We start from the raw sequence: 14,319 nt of genomic DNA, 5'->3' as shown, positions 1-14,319 counted from the left end.
GGGTAGGTAAAGCAATCCCTGTATAAAGTCCAGAAGTTGCTTTCAGTGGTGGGAATATTCAGTCATCATTAAAAACAAAGACAGAAAACCATAACACACCTGGTTTCTCCAGCAATTATTTTAATATTTATAGAATCTCAGTGATGCCAATGGGCAAACACACACTGTACTCAGCACAAACCACATCTTTCAAGAAAGGCTTCTGCCCTGCAATCTTCCCACACAATAGAGTACAAAAGTAGACAACAATAGTCTCACGAGATTGTCAGCATTTCAAACAATAACGTTTGCTGTCCTGAGATTTCCTGATATTATTAAGGCTTCATCCAGTAATAAGATTTGGAAGAACTAGAATATCCACAAAGGCATCCCACAAGCTGCCAATGGTACCGCAGTTTTGGTAAGTTTTGATGGTGTCACCAAGAATTCATCAAACAGTATGATGGCTTTCAGAAGTGCTTATGATGAAGGTTACATGGTTTGCCTGTTTGAAAAGCCTTTAGGACATCATCAGAAGCTTTGGATAGGATTTGCTGTATCTGGAAATTGGTATGCTAGCAGTGATCCTTCAGCTAGTAGGACAGCATCATCTAGAGCTTGTCCTCCTCTACTATCCCTTTGATCCAGTCCAAATAGCTAAGGATCTTGGTGTAGAAGCCATAACCTTGGGCACAGCCAATACCCCAAGAAACTATACCGGTAGCCACCCAACGACCACTTTCCCTGTCTAACGCTGTGAAGACGCTCCCACTATCCCCCTGGCAGGTATCCTGTTTGCCTCTGGGGAAGCCAGCACAGAACATATTCTCAGAGAAAACCATAGGGATGTCTTTCTTACTGTCCAGCCAACTCTGACACTTTTCTCGAGCAACTGCTGGTAGGCTCACGTACTTCAAATCATTTGAGATGATGTTTTTATCCACACCAAAGCCGCTCACATAGCCCATGTGCCCATCCACATAGAACGTGGTGTTGGTGGTATCTGGGAGACAGATGGGCAGTAGGGTAGGGCCCAAGGTTACTGGGTGTTTCAGCTCCAGCAGGGCTATGTCCCCATTGAAGTTATATTCATCTTTAGGGCTGTAATCTGGGTGGATAAAGATCCTACGTACAGGGTGGTTACCCATCTTGTGGAGCTCTTCCACATTGGTGTGGCCAAGGAAAACCTCAGCCTCCTCTGCTATCTGGTCCAGGCTCACGTTGTTCCTTACTGCTCCTTTGGGGAAGATGGTGTGGGCAGCTGTCAGGATCCAGCGATCACCCAGGAGGGCACCACCCCCTCGTCCATTGATGCCAGTCAGAGCCTGCCAAGGAAAATTGCCTGTCTTTGCTGACAAGCCACCCAAGATCCGCTGGACTTTAATAACAGGATGGACCGGTTTCCCACACACTGTAGAGAAATACAAGGAAAAAACATGAAAAACATGACACCCTCTGTTGCCCTAGCTTGTCTCTCTGTTTCCTACACCATCCTTATTTTGGCTTCCTGGATAGACTTCCCTGTCAGCCCTCACTGATACCATTATTCTCACTCCCCTTTCTGCATGTTGTCCCAGTTTTGTACTGATTGTAAGCATGAGATGGGAAACACTAGATGAAGTCAGAGTTCTTACTGACCTGGCAAGCAGGCAGGAATCCTTGCCTGGCCATCTTGGTCCAGCCAGGTTCCCTCAGGAGAACAGGTGAATCTGTCTGTAGGATGAGAGAGAAGGAAATGAGACCCAGGCCTGCAGGGTCTGAGGTGGGAAAATAGAACAGAATGGAACAAAATAGTATAGAATAGAATAGTTTTCAAGAGGTTTCTTTCTCCAAAGTGTCCCACATACTGCACTCAGCCCTTCCATGCCAAAGCATCCTTTCCTGGGAAAAGCTGTCTGCGGTACAGTATGGAATGTTTCTGTCTGTGCGTCTTTAAGCACCTCAGTTTCAGGGGACCAGTAAAGTTCAGACACTGCTTCTGTAGAAGAAAAGCCTGAAGGGCCATCTGAGGGAAGTCTTAACTTCACTCAGTCCACGTGTGTACGGAGCACTGTTTGACCCAATTTATCCCAAAGAAATGAGAAGAAGTAAAGACATGGATTTTAGATTCAAGTTTCTGGTCTTTGTAGTTTGCAGAGAGTAGGACAAGGTGTTTGTTTCAGAAATGGGAACAAGATGTACATGCTCAGTACCTATTTCTGAGCTGATGTTGCAGGTTGGCTAAACTTGCACGTCACCTCTCAACACAAACTTCACTACCTCCAACACTCTTGCTTTTCTTAGACAGTTTGTTCTGATGACTAAAAATAATTTTTATACAATTTATCTTAACACTGAAGTAAATGCTTCTAAGAAAGTGTTTGCTGTTCTCTTTCAAAATTGACTAAATCACGATGACTCCCCATCAGAATTTGGCCAATGCTGATATTTACTTGCTGCTGATTTTTTTTCTGATGAGACCAAGCTCTGACTCTATATGAAGGAGTTAAACTCAGATGCAAGAATAATCAAATTCAACATTAGTACCAACTTAAAGAACTCCTCAGCTGCTTGCTCCTGGCCCCAGTGGTAGCATGTCACCTCTCTCCAGAATGCTGCGTGCGCTGTGTGCGTGCTGGCAACTGTATCCAGCAAACTGATTCAGTTAAAAAATCTGCTGCCTTTTTTTTTTTTTTTGGGGGGGGGGGTGGCAAGGAAGGCTAAATGAGCAGTCAAGGGCAAGGAAATCATGAACTCCTTGTGCTGTTCTTGGAATCCAAGGTCCTGCATCACCAAGTTATGTCTTGGGTGTAAAAAGAAGGTGTGTGAATGGTTTTGAACAGTGACTTAATTTTTCTGACCTGCTGCATAAAAAAATTTTTCTGTAAGATTTTATTTAGCTCTTAGATATCTCTGCAGCTGAAAAATATTTCAAATATCTAAACAGTGTTATAGGGGAACAGAGTGTGAGTTTATTTATTTGCGTCTGTAGCAACTTGGACTGATGAGGTGAGTTTTTTGAATTTTGATGATTCCCAGACACCATGCCTCAAATTTCAGTGAAAGAATGAAATACACTACAAAAGAATGAACCATGACTACAGCTGAGAGAATAAGTCCTTCTGCAAATGTTAAGAGGAGCATGAAAGAGGGATGTAATGGACTCTGGGAAAGAAGCAGGGTGGGAATAGGCTGAAACAACAAGCCTCAGGAGATATATGCAGAGTCAAGGAAAAACTGTTGAGTCTTCACAGGAGAAAAACACGAGCCCTAAGCCTGGGGAGAAGAGACAATTCTAAATGGAAACCTGAGAGGGCTCTTCATGCACAGGTTTCAGTGTCTGTGTGGGATTGGGACTCACCACCGCCTGTTCCAGTGACGATGTGATAATACGGCTCATTGCATCGGTATGAGATAGTTGACTGGTACTTATTGTTTGCAAGTTCATTAACATAGCTGAATGCCCCATTGGTCAGGATTTTAGGGCTGCCACAGTTCACAACTACAAAAAAGGAAAAAAGGGAAAAAAAAAAAAAAAAGAGATGACTCAGACAAACTCATACTGCCTGCAGGTCTAGGCTCAACTTGCATTGTGGCCTTTGTGTAAAGGACCAGTTAGGAGAGTTGGCAGAGAGAGATTGTTCTAAAATGGATCCCAAATTGGGATCTTTTACTTTTAGATGTTACAACATTATTGCAAATTTTGAGTGATATTTTATGCATTTTTGTAAGGGGGGAAAAACATTTAAATTTTTACAAGTGGAAAAATGTAAGTCAATGGTGCACCTCCACAGGTCCTTCCAGCCAGCACATCCATAAGTCTATGGTATGGATGAACTGAGTCACAGAGGCTGAACCCCCCATTTTCCTGGAGGGGGAAAGCCACAGCAGAGTACACAATCCCTGTTCTCAGCTCACTCACTTTCACAGCGCGGCATGGATTGATGCCATGTCCCATCAGCCTGGCAGACAGCAGTGAAGGACAGCAGCTTTCGGTTGCCCTACATGGAAGAGGAAAACAACTGTTGTTCGACAGAGCCTTTCATTCCCTTTCCCACATTAAAATATTATTCTATGTTCCCATCTTTTAACTGCTGTCCAATATTTGCCCCTCTGAGGTCTGTTCCAATTGCTGTCTTCTCCCTTTGATGCCTTCCCTCTATCCTGTATTTGCCACAGCCTACACAGTCTTCATAGAGGCCGAGATACCAGCAGCCAGCAACCATAAAATCATGACAAGTATGGGGTGCTATCCAGTCCTGGCAATGGGATGGCAAGGGAGGCAGGTAACATCTTCTGCTTCGAGTCTGATTTTATATCCTTCCAAAGAGGTATCCTTATTTACTAATGTTTCCTGGGATTTTTGTTTCTCGTCTTCTACTAGGGTTTTATGAAACAGTAACTGCATAAGGAAGAGAGCTAGGAAAAGAGAAACCACTGGAAGACAGCCAAGAGAAGCAAGGAAGAAACAGAAATTTCAAGAGGTTGTCATGAGTGAAGTCTCCAAAGAAAGTCTTACTGAAAGATGAAAGACACAAACTGAAGAGAACCCAAAATATGGCTGAAGGGAGTGGAGAAGGGATCTCACCTCCATCAGGTTATACCCAGTCTTGCAGCTGACAACAAAGTAGTCCTGAAATTGATACACAGGCTGCAGGTCTCTGATAATGGTAAACTGATCCCGTGGGACAGGCTGTGGACACCGTATTTCTGTGAGAGAGGGACAGTTTAAATTGGGATTGACAAACAGTGTCAGTAAGCTGTAGTAGCCTGTGGGGGAGAAATCTCTTACTCTCCGAGGTGTAGTGGATCTTCCAGCCACGACTGAACCCTGACTCATCAGTGAGGAAGAGTATGTCCACCTCATTGCTGTTGGTTTCAATGATGCCAGGTGATTCCCTGCCACAGAATTCACCAATCTCTCTCCCTCGTGCTTGGATCTGATGAGAAAAACAGGTATCGCAAGGACAGAAACACATAAGCTTCTCTGCCCCAGTATCTCTATTTCAATCCAGACCAAGTTTACCAGAGCGCCTATGACAGTGAATAGGGCTGGTTGTCTGACCCATCTTCACTATGTCTGCACTGACAGATCAGGACTGACCTACCACATGCTCTACTTCTCCCTTGTCATGGCAATCAGAGTTATCAACCCCTTCAAGTCCTGAGATTAAATCAAAGTGAGATTAAACTGGAAGAAGGAGGGGTATTTTTTTCTCTACTCACAGGGGCCTGTGACCCAGAGTCTCTGACCTCAGGACAGTGGTAATTAAGTGCACTGAGGGAGGGATAAGTGCTCAGTCCTTCATGCTGGGACATTCTCCTTGTACTGATCCCATATTTCTCATCTGAATAGTGGCATCCACACAATTCCTGTCCAGGTCTGGCAGCAGGGCTGGAAGCAGAGTTTGCTAATCTCCAGTACCTTGAGTTGGTCATAAGGACAGTGGACTTGCTGGTGTTCATCAATCTCAAAGGGTTCCAAGAACGTGAGGGTGATAGACAGGCCCTTTTGCAGACGGATGCTGTAGTTACACCGAAGGTCTTCAGGATAGGGCTGGGGGTATTCAGGACTGCTCAGGTACCCAGATGCCTCTGTGAACAACTCACTGCTGCACTCCACTGGTGAAGAGGAAGAAAGTGGAGGTCACATCATGGGGCTGTGTCTTCTGTAGCCCCATCATCTGCTTGCTAAGTCACTTCTCTCACCCTTCCTGAGTGAAGGGCTCCTTCTCTGGAACCCTCTAATCTTTTAGAATTTCTATTTACCTTGGCAGGAGTGGTGGTCGCTCTGAAGCTGGTAGCCAGTGCGGCAAGAACAAAAGTAGCCACCCACATAGTTGTGACAGAAGTGCTGGCACCGAGGCCTTTCATCATTCTCAGCAGCATTGTTAGAGTCACATTCATCCAGATCTGAAGACAAAGGAAATGCAGGGACAAGGGGAGGAAAGTGTTAAACCTCTCTGCTCTACACTGGAAGTACTTAGAGATCCAGATCCTTGCTTGAAGCTTCTCTTCATTTGCCTGGCAAGGAGGAAAACTGGTTGGAGCCACACAGGCTTTTCTTTCCACATGCTGAGGATATTTCCTACTCACCCACAGCTTTGTAGTATGCCAGGAAGCCCCTGTAGGGAATCACTGTGCCATTGTCTTCATTGGAGAAATCAGAGTGAAATTCCAGGTGCATCCTGTTCCCCTTAGATACAAACTCCTTTCTTCCCGGGTGATTGCCCGTGGTTGACCCAAGCTGACCGCAATATCGGCCCAAGTCCTTCTTGTCTGCTTTGATCTGTCAAGGTTAAGGAGAAATCAGCCTTGTAAGATTGAGTGTGCTCCATGCACATGTATTACCCAACCATGAGTTGCCAGCACCTGCTCCACCCATTTCTATCTTTAACTCCTTCCCTTTCCTTTGTGGGAAGCATCAGAGGAGGCTTGGTGAATGAAGAGCCGTTGCATGTGGTGGCCACTAGATTCCCATCTCCATCCACTCCTTGGTGCAGGTATCTATGCACATACCTTAACATAATCGTAGAAGCAGGACTCAGATGGCTCCAGGTCAAAGTATTTAAAGGTCAGCTTCACCACATAACCTTTTGGGACCTGGATGTCCCAGATGCTGATGTTATTGTTTGGATATGGCTTGGGATAACCAGGGGATCTGATCTCCCCATAAAGCTTTTTTGGGACTGGACTGGAACTGATCGCTCCAAAAAAGAGGAAGACCCATGGGAGACAGGGAACATGCCTGTGAATATGACAAATAAATGATGACATTGCATAAAATTAGGTCATTCAAAATCAGAGGAGACTTGACAAGTGACTTGTCCACTGTCTAATGGAATGCAAACACAGGAGGTCTAGTTGCAGGATGAACTCCCAGGTTGGATCACTCAGGAACAAGGGGGACAGCTGAAGCAAGGACACCAGCATTAGCAAGATTCCAGCAAGACATTGTGATCAAGCCAGAGAAATTTGAAATTCATCAACCCAGGAAGCAGCGTGAAGAAGCGTGGGTGAATTCCCTGAGCAAGGTCTGCATGTTCCCAGAAGTTATGGGGCTATTTCTCATAGAACCAGAAGTTTGGTTCCCTTTGGCCCTGGGCCAGCGGGTCATTTCTGGTTATTGCTAGTTTTAGGGTCATTGGTGAGGGTCTGAAAATCTCAAGCTTGGTTTGCTGAGGAGCAATCCTGCCAATGCCTCCTCGGCAGCCCTCTACCCAGTCATGCCTCGATCTCTCTCCGCCAAAAGCTGGAGCTCAGTTTCTTTTTTCTCCTCATGCTGCAGATCCTCCCTCTTCCCCTCTGTGTTCCTCCGAAAGAAGCTCACGGCCCAGATCTCAGGCAAACATCAGTCAGGAGGATTCTTCTGTGTGCTAGCAAGGTTTTCAACGAAGGGACAGCGAGCAGCAGCTTACCCCCCTTGACCTCTTCTCCTTCCTGGAGGGGTCTAACCCCCCGATCCCTGCCCGCAAGGTTGTGCCAGCGCGTCCCCCTCCACAGAGCCCCGACTCACATCTCCGTGCGCTCCTGCCCGGCCTGAGCTGCGGAGCGGCAGCCCGCGGGAAGCCGGGGGGCGGGCAGGGCGGGGGGAGGAGGAGGAGGGAGCGAGGCAGTAGCGGGGAATAGAAAGCCGGGCTGCGAACGGCCTGGCACCGGACCAGGTCCGCGGCGCCCGACGTCTGCTGCCCTCTGCTGCCGGGTCCCGGTCCGCGAACAAGGCAGTGCCGCGGGGCGGGTGTCCCGGCCGGGCCACGCAGAGCCGAGTTACCTTTTCTGGGCGAGGAGGCAGCAAAACGATTGCTAGAGACCCCTCCGAGGGTTTGATCTGCAATCCAGTGGCTGCTCTGACTTTGTTCCCCGCGAAAATATCCTCCTAGGAAGTCCACTCCCAACCCTTCTGGGCTGTTTTCTGGTATAGAAGACCAGAAATCTTATAGTCCTCCCAAATTGATTTAAACTTAAAAAAAAAAAATCAAACCGTCAACCCCTCCAAGTTTTCTCAGTTCTGGCCTGCTGAAGAGCACTTCTGAGATTGTTTTGGGGTGGGAAGGGAACTGGGATCTTCTTCAAGGAAAGCAAAAACCTCAGGCACTTGAGTTAAATAAATATTAAGAAAAATGAGAAAGTCTACAGAATTAAAAGCAATCTAAGAAAAAAAATCCCTTTTCAAGGACCCTTCTTGCTGTTTCTTCTGCAAGCATTTTTACAAAAACCAAGATAGATAGATAAGGCCTCTATTTAACAGGGAAATGAGAAAATATAGCTACTTACAAACCCATTTCAGGCTTTTAACAATGTAGTGCCCAAGACATATATTGTGTGTCCCCAGCTTTATGAAGTTCAAAATTTCTTGGCTTTCAGACTTTTGGTGTAAGAGATAAAACGCCATTTTGGTGTTTTTCCTTAGAATTATGAGTGGCTTCAGAGAAGTTAGCAAGTGTCCTGCATTGAAATCACAGGAAGTAATTCACAGCTACAAAAACATGTGGAATCAAGACAAAAATAGTGCTAAAAAGAATGAAGAAAGCATCTTTGGGATATTTATGGAAGTGTACTACAGAACCTCCTCATCAAACATCTTTGAATTATTATCTGAAAAAGATCACATAAACATGCAATTAGTGCCTCTGTAATAACACCATATGCCCCCACGTAGCAGATATAAGATTGAGTAAGGGGCATTATCCCAGTACTTCTGATGTCCAAATACGCATGATGAACACACTTGGGCAGGATCACTACTTTGCTGTGTCATGCCAGAGTGGGTTCTGCTGGCTTACTGTCTCATGAGAAGGGAAGCTTTTACTCAGAAACCACATCTGGAAAGTAGCTAGGAAATACTGGAAGCTATTGTTTGAGAGATCTGGTATGAGCCGGTCACCAGTGGGAAGAGTGTTCCCTGGCAAAGCACAGACGGACAGAGGTGCCTGAAGACCATTTGTAAGGAAGCTGATAATTTCATTGTGTCCTTGACAAACAATCTTATGAGTGTCCTGTGACACTTTCAAGGCACATCTCCCATGTCTTCATTTCCTTCTCCCACCCCAATGACATTATCTGTGATAATAGGAGAGTACTTCAGCTGGTGAAGGGAGGATGATTAGCTGGGAATACGCCTAGCCGGAGCAGCCCACCTCTAAGACATGTCCCATAGACCCACCTGATTTAGACAATACAGCTGCATCCTCAGTCTTGCTCCAGTGCTCCCACTGGTGGCGTTCCCCTTCGGATGTCCTGTGCAATCTTTATGTGAGATAGGAGCCAGGTAATACCCGTGTACCAAATTTTCCTCGGGAGTAGGATGTTTGTGCTTTTCTGTGCTTAAGGGTAGAATTCACGTAGGACCATGGAATACATGTAGGAACACGGAATGCCAAAACTAGTACCTGTTTGCAGCCTGCTTGACTCAGCTGGTGACAAGTGGTCTGGACAATAAATCCAGACAATATCAGAGTAAAGTAAAGAAACTGTAGATCTTCAGCACGGTCAAAGGTGCCAACATCCTCTCATGGAGCATGACTCCTGTTTTGAATAGTGTGTTGCAGGAAGTAATTTGAAAGAAACCTGCTCTACAGCCTCAGAAGCAATGAGATTATCCTCTGAAATGTAGACCAGACCCTTTCATCCACTGAGAAGAAGAAGAGTTGGATACTTTGCCCTCAGACCTGAAGCAAGGAGGACAGAGAACTACCTCTGTTTGGCCTCCTACAGCTACACCACCTACCCTACAGCACACCAGGGCCATAGACCTGGGCTCCCTGTAAACACTGAGTTGTTTTCCCAGGGCACTCTACCTTCAACCCCCTTGGCTGACTACCCAAAGTACCCAAACGCTTGGTTTGAGCCATCTGGGGACGCTCTGCCACTAGTCATTGGGCTCGGGCTTCACACAGCCAGGTCTGTGCTGTCAAATGGCTCAGACAAATCATGCCACTCCTGCGCTCTGGCTGATATGGAGAGGATGACCTAGACCAAAGTAAGGTTCTTAAAAGACTCTTAAGAGTGGGTCTTTCCCCTGATATGAGAGGATGACCTAGACCAAAGTAAGGTTCTTAAAAGACTTTTAAGAGTGGGTCTTTCCCCTGATATAAGAGGGTGAGCAGCCACAGCACCTTGGTAATCTGCTTGTCTGTCTTCTAAATCAAGGAACAAAGCCAAGTGTAATACCCCAGGAGGTACACAGTTGTGATGCATTACCACTCAGCATGGAGCATGAACAAAGACAGTGTCACCCCAATATCACACTTCATCCCCTGCCTTGCACTGGCATCCTCACTTCCCACAAGCTCGTGTCTCAGGAATATAGTACTGTTGCATAAAGTCACCATCTGAGTTGGGCATCACACCTACAACATGATTACAAAAGAAAAAACAATGAATTACTAGTTCTGGTAGTTACTATCTGAAGCTCCAGAATAGGTTTTGGAGTACTATCCCTTGTGATTATTATTACTGTGGACCACATCAAGTGTGCATGATTCTTATCTATGGCTCTGGCACAACCAGATGCTTCCTGAAGAAGAGAGGCTGTCGTGGATATATGATAGCTGGCAACCAGTCAGAAGCAATCTACTCAGCATGTCACCTCACAGGCTTACAGGACAATTACATGAATGGTTGGCAGGCCAGTGGAAGAGTCTGGCTAATCACCCGAAGGCAATAGCTGTCTGCCATCCAATCAGAATGTAGGCTCCAGCTTGTGGTCCAGGACCTGAAATGAGCTGATTACTTGTTGATCACGCAGTCTGGAAGATAACAGCCTGGACACGGTGAAGTGAGCTTGGTATTGGGGATCAGAAGCAGCCCAGAGGGGCTCTTGTGGTTTGGAAGAGTGCGAAGAGGGCAACAGCTGAACCAGCTTCAGCTGCTGTTAGTCAAAGCTCTGCCTTTTGCAACTTCATGATACAACAAAGATCACGCAGAGGCTCCCTGTGATAGAATGATGGATTGAGGAGGTCTGCACAGAGCAGATAAGTGACATGCTGGATGGCATGGCTACGGTTGCTCACTGGTTTGATTGTGGCAGTCTTGCCCTGTGGATATTGACAGAGTGCTCCCATCTCGTATGTCCTCAGAGACAACTGTGAAGAGCAGAGGTTGACATTGTAGGCACAGCTGCAGCTCCCCAACCCTTTGCTTATCACATGTTCTGAAGTAATGCTTTTCTCATGGCACTCAACTTTGCAGTTCCCTGAAAAGAAGCTCTTCAGAAAAGACTATTTTTAAATGAGCTGCTGGAGGGGAAAAAATGCATTTTCTCAGCTTGACAAGGATCTGTATTTTCAAAATCTGCCAATATCTTGGTTCTCTGTGGTGTCAGCAGCAACACATGTTTGCGTCCCCACCCTTTAATCTTTTGTTGAGGGTAATCACAAGGATTGTTCAGAAACAACTGCATGTGGGCTCGTGCCCACCCCATGAGGTGTCATCATTAATGGACATCTCTCTCTTTGTCCCTGTTCTGGCTTTTTCAGGGTACTTCACCTCCTTTGGTTTTGCCCCTTGGTCTCCAATTCCAGACAGCTGTGAAGGTCATGGGGAGATGCTACCAAGAATGCCAGAGGGAGTGTTGGGGCTAGAGGGGGTAGCCATGGTTTCTTACCCAGGAAAAGTGCCTGAGCCTTCCTCACCCATGGGACCTTCTCAGGAGTGCAGTGAACATGGGTGTAGTTGCTCCAGCCCTCAGATTTCACAGCATTAAATAAGAATACCTAACTCTGAAGGAGAAGTGCTGTTTTCTACCCAACCAGCTTGAGGATCTCAAGAAGTTGTGGCTACCCCACGCCTGGAAGTGTTCAAGGTCAGGTTGGAGGGGGCTTTAAGCAACCTTGTCTAAGTGGAAGGTGTCACAGAATCATTTAGGTTGGAAAAGACCTCCAAGATCACTGAGTGCAACCTTTGACCGATCACCACTTTGTCAACTAGATCATGGCTCTAAGTGCCATGTCCAGTCTATTCTTGAACACCTCCAGGGATGGTGACTCCACCACCTCCCTGGACAGTCTCTTCCAATGCTTGACAACCCCTTCCTTGAAATTCTTCCTGAATTTGTCCCTGCCCATGGTGGGGGTGTTGGAACTAAATGGTCTTTAAGGTCCCTTCCAACCCAAACCATTCAATGATTCTATGATGCCGGGACTCCAAGAAAAATGTGGCACCCCTGGAAGACAGCAGGTGTTGGTGGCTGCCGAAGAAGGGGCAGCCTGAGCCACCCTTGCCCACTCGGGCACCGACCCCCGCATCCCCGGGGAAGCTGGAGGGCAACGCGGGGTTCGGCTGCGGCGGGGGCGGCAGGAAGAGCACTGGAGCAACGGGGGCCGGGCCGGCCGTGGGGCAGCCCCTGCACCGCTCCTCCCCAATTGCTCTTATTCTGAAAGGAGCCTCCGTGCAGCCGGCGGCCCATCGCCCTCCCCGCCCCGGCCCATCCCGCTCCCCGCCTCCCGCTCCCCGCTGGCCCGGCCCCGCCGTGACCCCCGGCCCGGCCCGGCCGCTGCTCGGCGGGGGGCGAGGCACAAGAAAACACACTGGGGGAACTCGGCTCGCTCGGGTCTTGTTTCGTTTTCTTTTTCATACTGAGGAGCGAGGGTCCCGTCCGGGCATCCCTCCGGGGAACGATCACTTCACCTTCTGGAAAACTTGGACGCAGATCTCATCTTCAGCAGTCATGCGCTGGGGAAAGCGGGGTAAAAGAGGAGTTTAGCCTAGATTCTCTCCTCTCCCTCCCCAGCTGCCTCCGCTGCAGTCCTGCCAGCCCTCCTGCTGCTGGCTGGAGCCTCCCAGGCCACACGCTGCACAGCCGACCCTCCCAAAACCTCAGTGGGTCCAGCTCCAGGGTAGGGAAAGGACATTGCCTTTGTTGACCTGTTTAACTTTTGAGTTTAATTTTTAAATCCTGGAGGCGGATGTTTGTGTGAAGTGGTGGCTGTTCCCGGGGAGCTGTGGATGAAGTCTGAGAGGAGCTGGAAGGAAGCTGCAGGGCTGGCTCAGAGCCCACAGCACCCGCACTGTGTTCCCCCCACCCGCCACAATTAGGATTTATGAAGTTGCGCTGGACCCCTCCTCACCAGATGCAGCTTGTCCCCCTCCAGCCAGTGCCTCCAGCCTCGGTTCCTCTTCTCTCCTAGCTGCTCACACACCAGCTGATCCCCCTCCCAGGAGACAGTTGTCTGAAAAAAAGGAGGAAAGGAGAAGATACAGTCCAGAGACAAGTGGATCTTGGCAATACAGGTTCCCAGAGATGTCACTGGCTGTTCCTCTCAGACACAATTTCAAATGCAGTCCCTGATCTGGTGTCTCTTTAGTGGCTTCTTGGGACTGATGCTTTCCGCGGGAGGTGAATGACCCTCTGGCTTCCAAGTGCAACAACAGAGTTCCACCAAGTGGGCTGACATTCTGTCTTCTCAGGGCTTTGCTCCAAAGGATAATATCCTCTGGGTCCCAAAGTACTGGCTTTCTGGGTCTGTAGTGATCATCCCCCTTTGCTGTGAGTAATTTACTCATAGAATCACTTACTCCTGGACCTGCAGGGGCATGCCAGCTCTGGGCTGGGCTCTCATCTGGTTTTTGAATCAAAAGCTGAGCAAGTCCCTGAACTTCCTAGCACACCCCAGTCCTCTGTGAAACTGCACTTCTTGGGTTTCTCACCTGGCATTTGCGTCCATCCACAGGTCCCAAGTCTTCCTCAAACTGGACTCCCAGATCAAAATCCATCACGTAGTCCCTCAGGGAGGTGATGGTGCGGATGACCATGTGATTTCCCGTGTGAATGATTTCTTTGTCAGGCTTCAGTAGGCAAACCAGTTTTCGCAGGACCACGTTGATATCTGAAGGACGAGAGGGAGAGAAGATATGTGGACGACCTGGGCCCTTCCTCCAGCTGAGCTCCTCCACTCTTAGCCAGGGAGCACCAGCCATGGTACCTCCTCCCCCCTACTACCACAGCTCAAAAGTGATGATCACAGACAGAAGGACCAGAGGGTTCCCAAATACCTTCCTCCGCTTCCCAACTCCTGACTTTTTGGAGATAGAGGGGAGCGTTACGTGGAGGAGGGAGCGTGGTGGGGAGGGTGGCATTACCTAAAGCCCGCAGGTAATTGTCCATGTTCTCCTGGGAGACGAAGCGGTAATAGCCGGTGAGGTTGGGAGGCATCCTGGGGCAGAGGGACGGGGCGGATGGTGCGGAGGAAAGAGCGCAAGGAGCAGGGCAAACGGGCAGCCGGCACAGAGCTGGCTCGCAGGGCGGCCCGGACCCTCTCCCGCGGGGAGGGGAGCTCTGCGGGGCGGCCCGACTCCCGGGTTCCCCGCCGCAGTAAGAGTCCCCTCGCCGGGGGGCGCGGAAAGGGCCGGGACGGCCCCTGC

General features: G+C 48.3%; 2 protein-coding genes across 2 annotated transcripts; both read right to left on the bottom strand.

Moving 5' to 3' along the window:
• Positions 1 to 103: 103 nt before the first annotated feature.
• Positions 104 to 7,547, bottom strand: C1R (complement C1r). The gene is made up of 11 exons (XM_032680705.1): positions 7,475 to 7,547; positions 6,478 to 6,706; positions 6,055 to 6,247; positions 5,728 to 5,871; positions 5,384 to 5,580; positions 4,751 to 4,898; positions 4,547 to 4,668; positions 3,881 to 3,959; positions 3,320 to 3,460; positions 1,618 to 1,692; positions 104 to 1,390 (listed from the first exon to the last, which is right to left on the bottom strand). Coding segments are annotated over exons 1-11 (2,130 nt in total). The 5' UTR covers positions 7,477 to 7,547; the 3' UTR covers positions 104 to 590.
• A 4,939-nt stretch (positions 7,548 to 12,486) lies between these two features.
• Positions 12,487 to 14,245, bottom strand: RBP5 (retinol binding protein 5). Its single transcript, XM_032679410.1, has 4 exons — positions 14,038 to 14,245; positions 13,606 to 13,784; positions 13,026 to 13,127; positions 12,487 to 12,630 (listed from the first exon to the last, which is right to left on the bottom strand). Exons 1-4 carry the CDS (start codon positions 14,108 to 14,110, stop codon positions 12,577 to 12,579), a joined length of 408 nt encoding a protein of 135 aa, XP_032535301.1. The 5' UTR covers positions 14,111 to 14,245; the 3' UTR covers positions 12,487 to 12,576.
• Between the last annotated feature and the right edge of the window lie 74 nt (positions 14,246 to 14,319).

This window comes from Chiroxiphia lanceolata, chromosome 2 (assembly GCF_009829145.1).
Source record: "Chiroxiphia lanceolata isolate bChiLan1 chromosome 2, bChiLan1.pri, whole genome shotgun sequence".
Lineage (NCBI taxonomy): Eukaryota > Metazoa > Chordata > Aves > Passeriformes > Pipridae > Chiroxiphia > Chiroxiphia lanceolata.
The sequence above is the reverse complement of the archived record's forward strand: the minus strand, read 5'-3'. Positions and strand labels throughout refer to the sequence as shown.

Coding starts and splice junctions, on each gene's coding strand:
- RBP5 (XM_032679410.1), bottom strand. CDS start 14,110: ATGCCTCCCAACCTCACCGGCTATTACCGCTTCGTCTCCCAGGAGAAC. Junction 13,128..13,605: donor TGGATGGACGCAAATGCCAG/GTGAGAAACCCA, acceptor CCTTTTTTTCAG/ACAACTGTCTCCTGGGAGGG. Junction 12,631..13,025: donor AGGGGGACAAGCTGCATCTG/GTGAGGAGGGGT, acceptor CGCTTTCCCCAG/CGCATGACTGCTGAAGATGA.
- C1R (XM_032680705.1), bottom strand. Junction 6,248..6,477: donor GCTTCTACGATTATGTTAAG/GTATGTGCATAG, acceptor TAACCTTGACAG/ATCAAAGCAGACAAGAAGGA. Junction 5,872..6,054: donor GGCATACTACAAAGCTGTGG/GTGAGTAGGAAA, acceptor CTTTGTCTTCAG/ATCTGGATGAATGTGACTCT.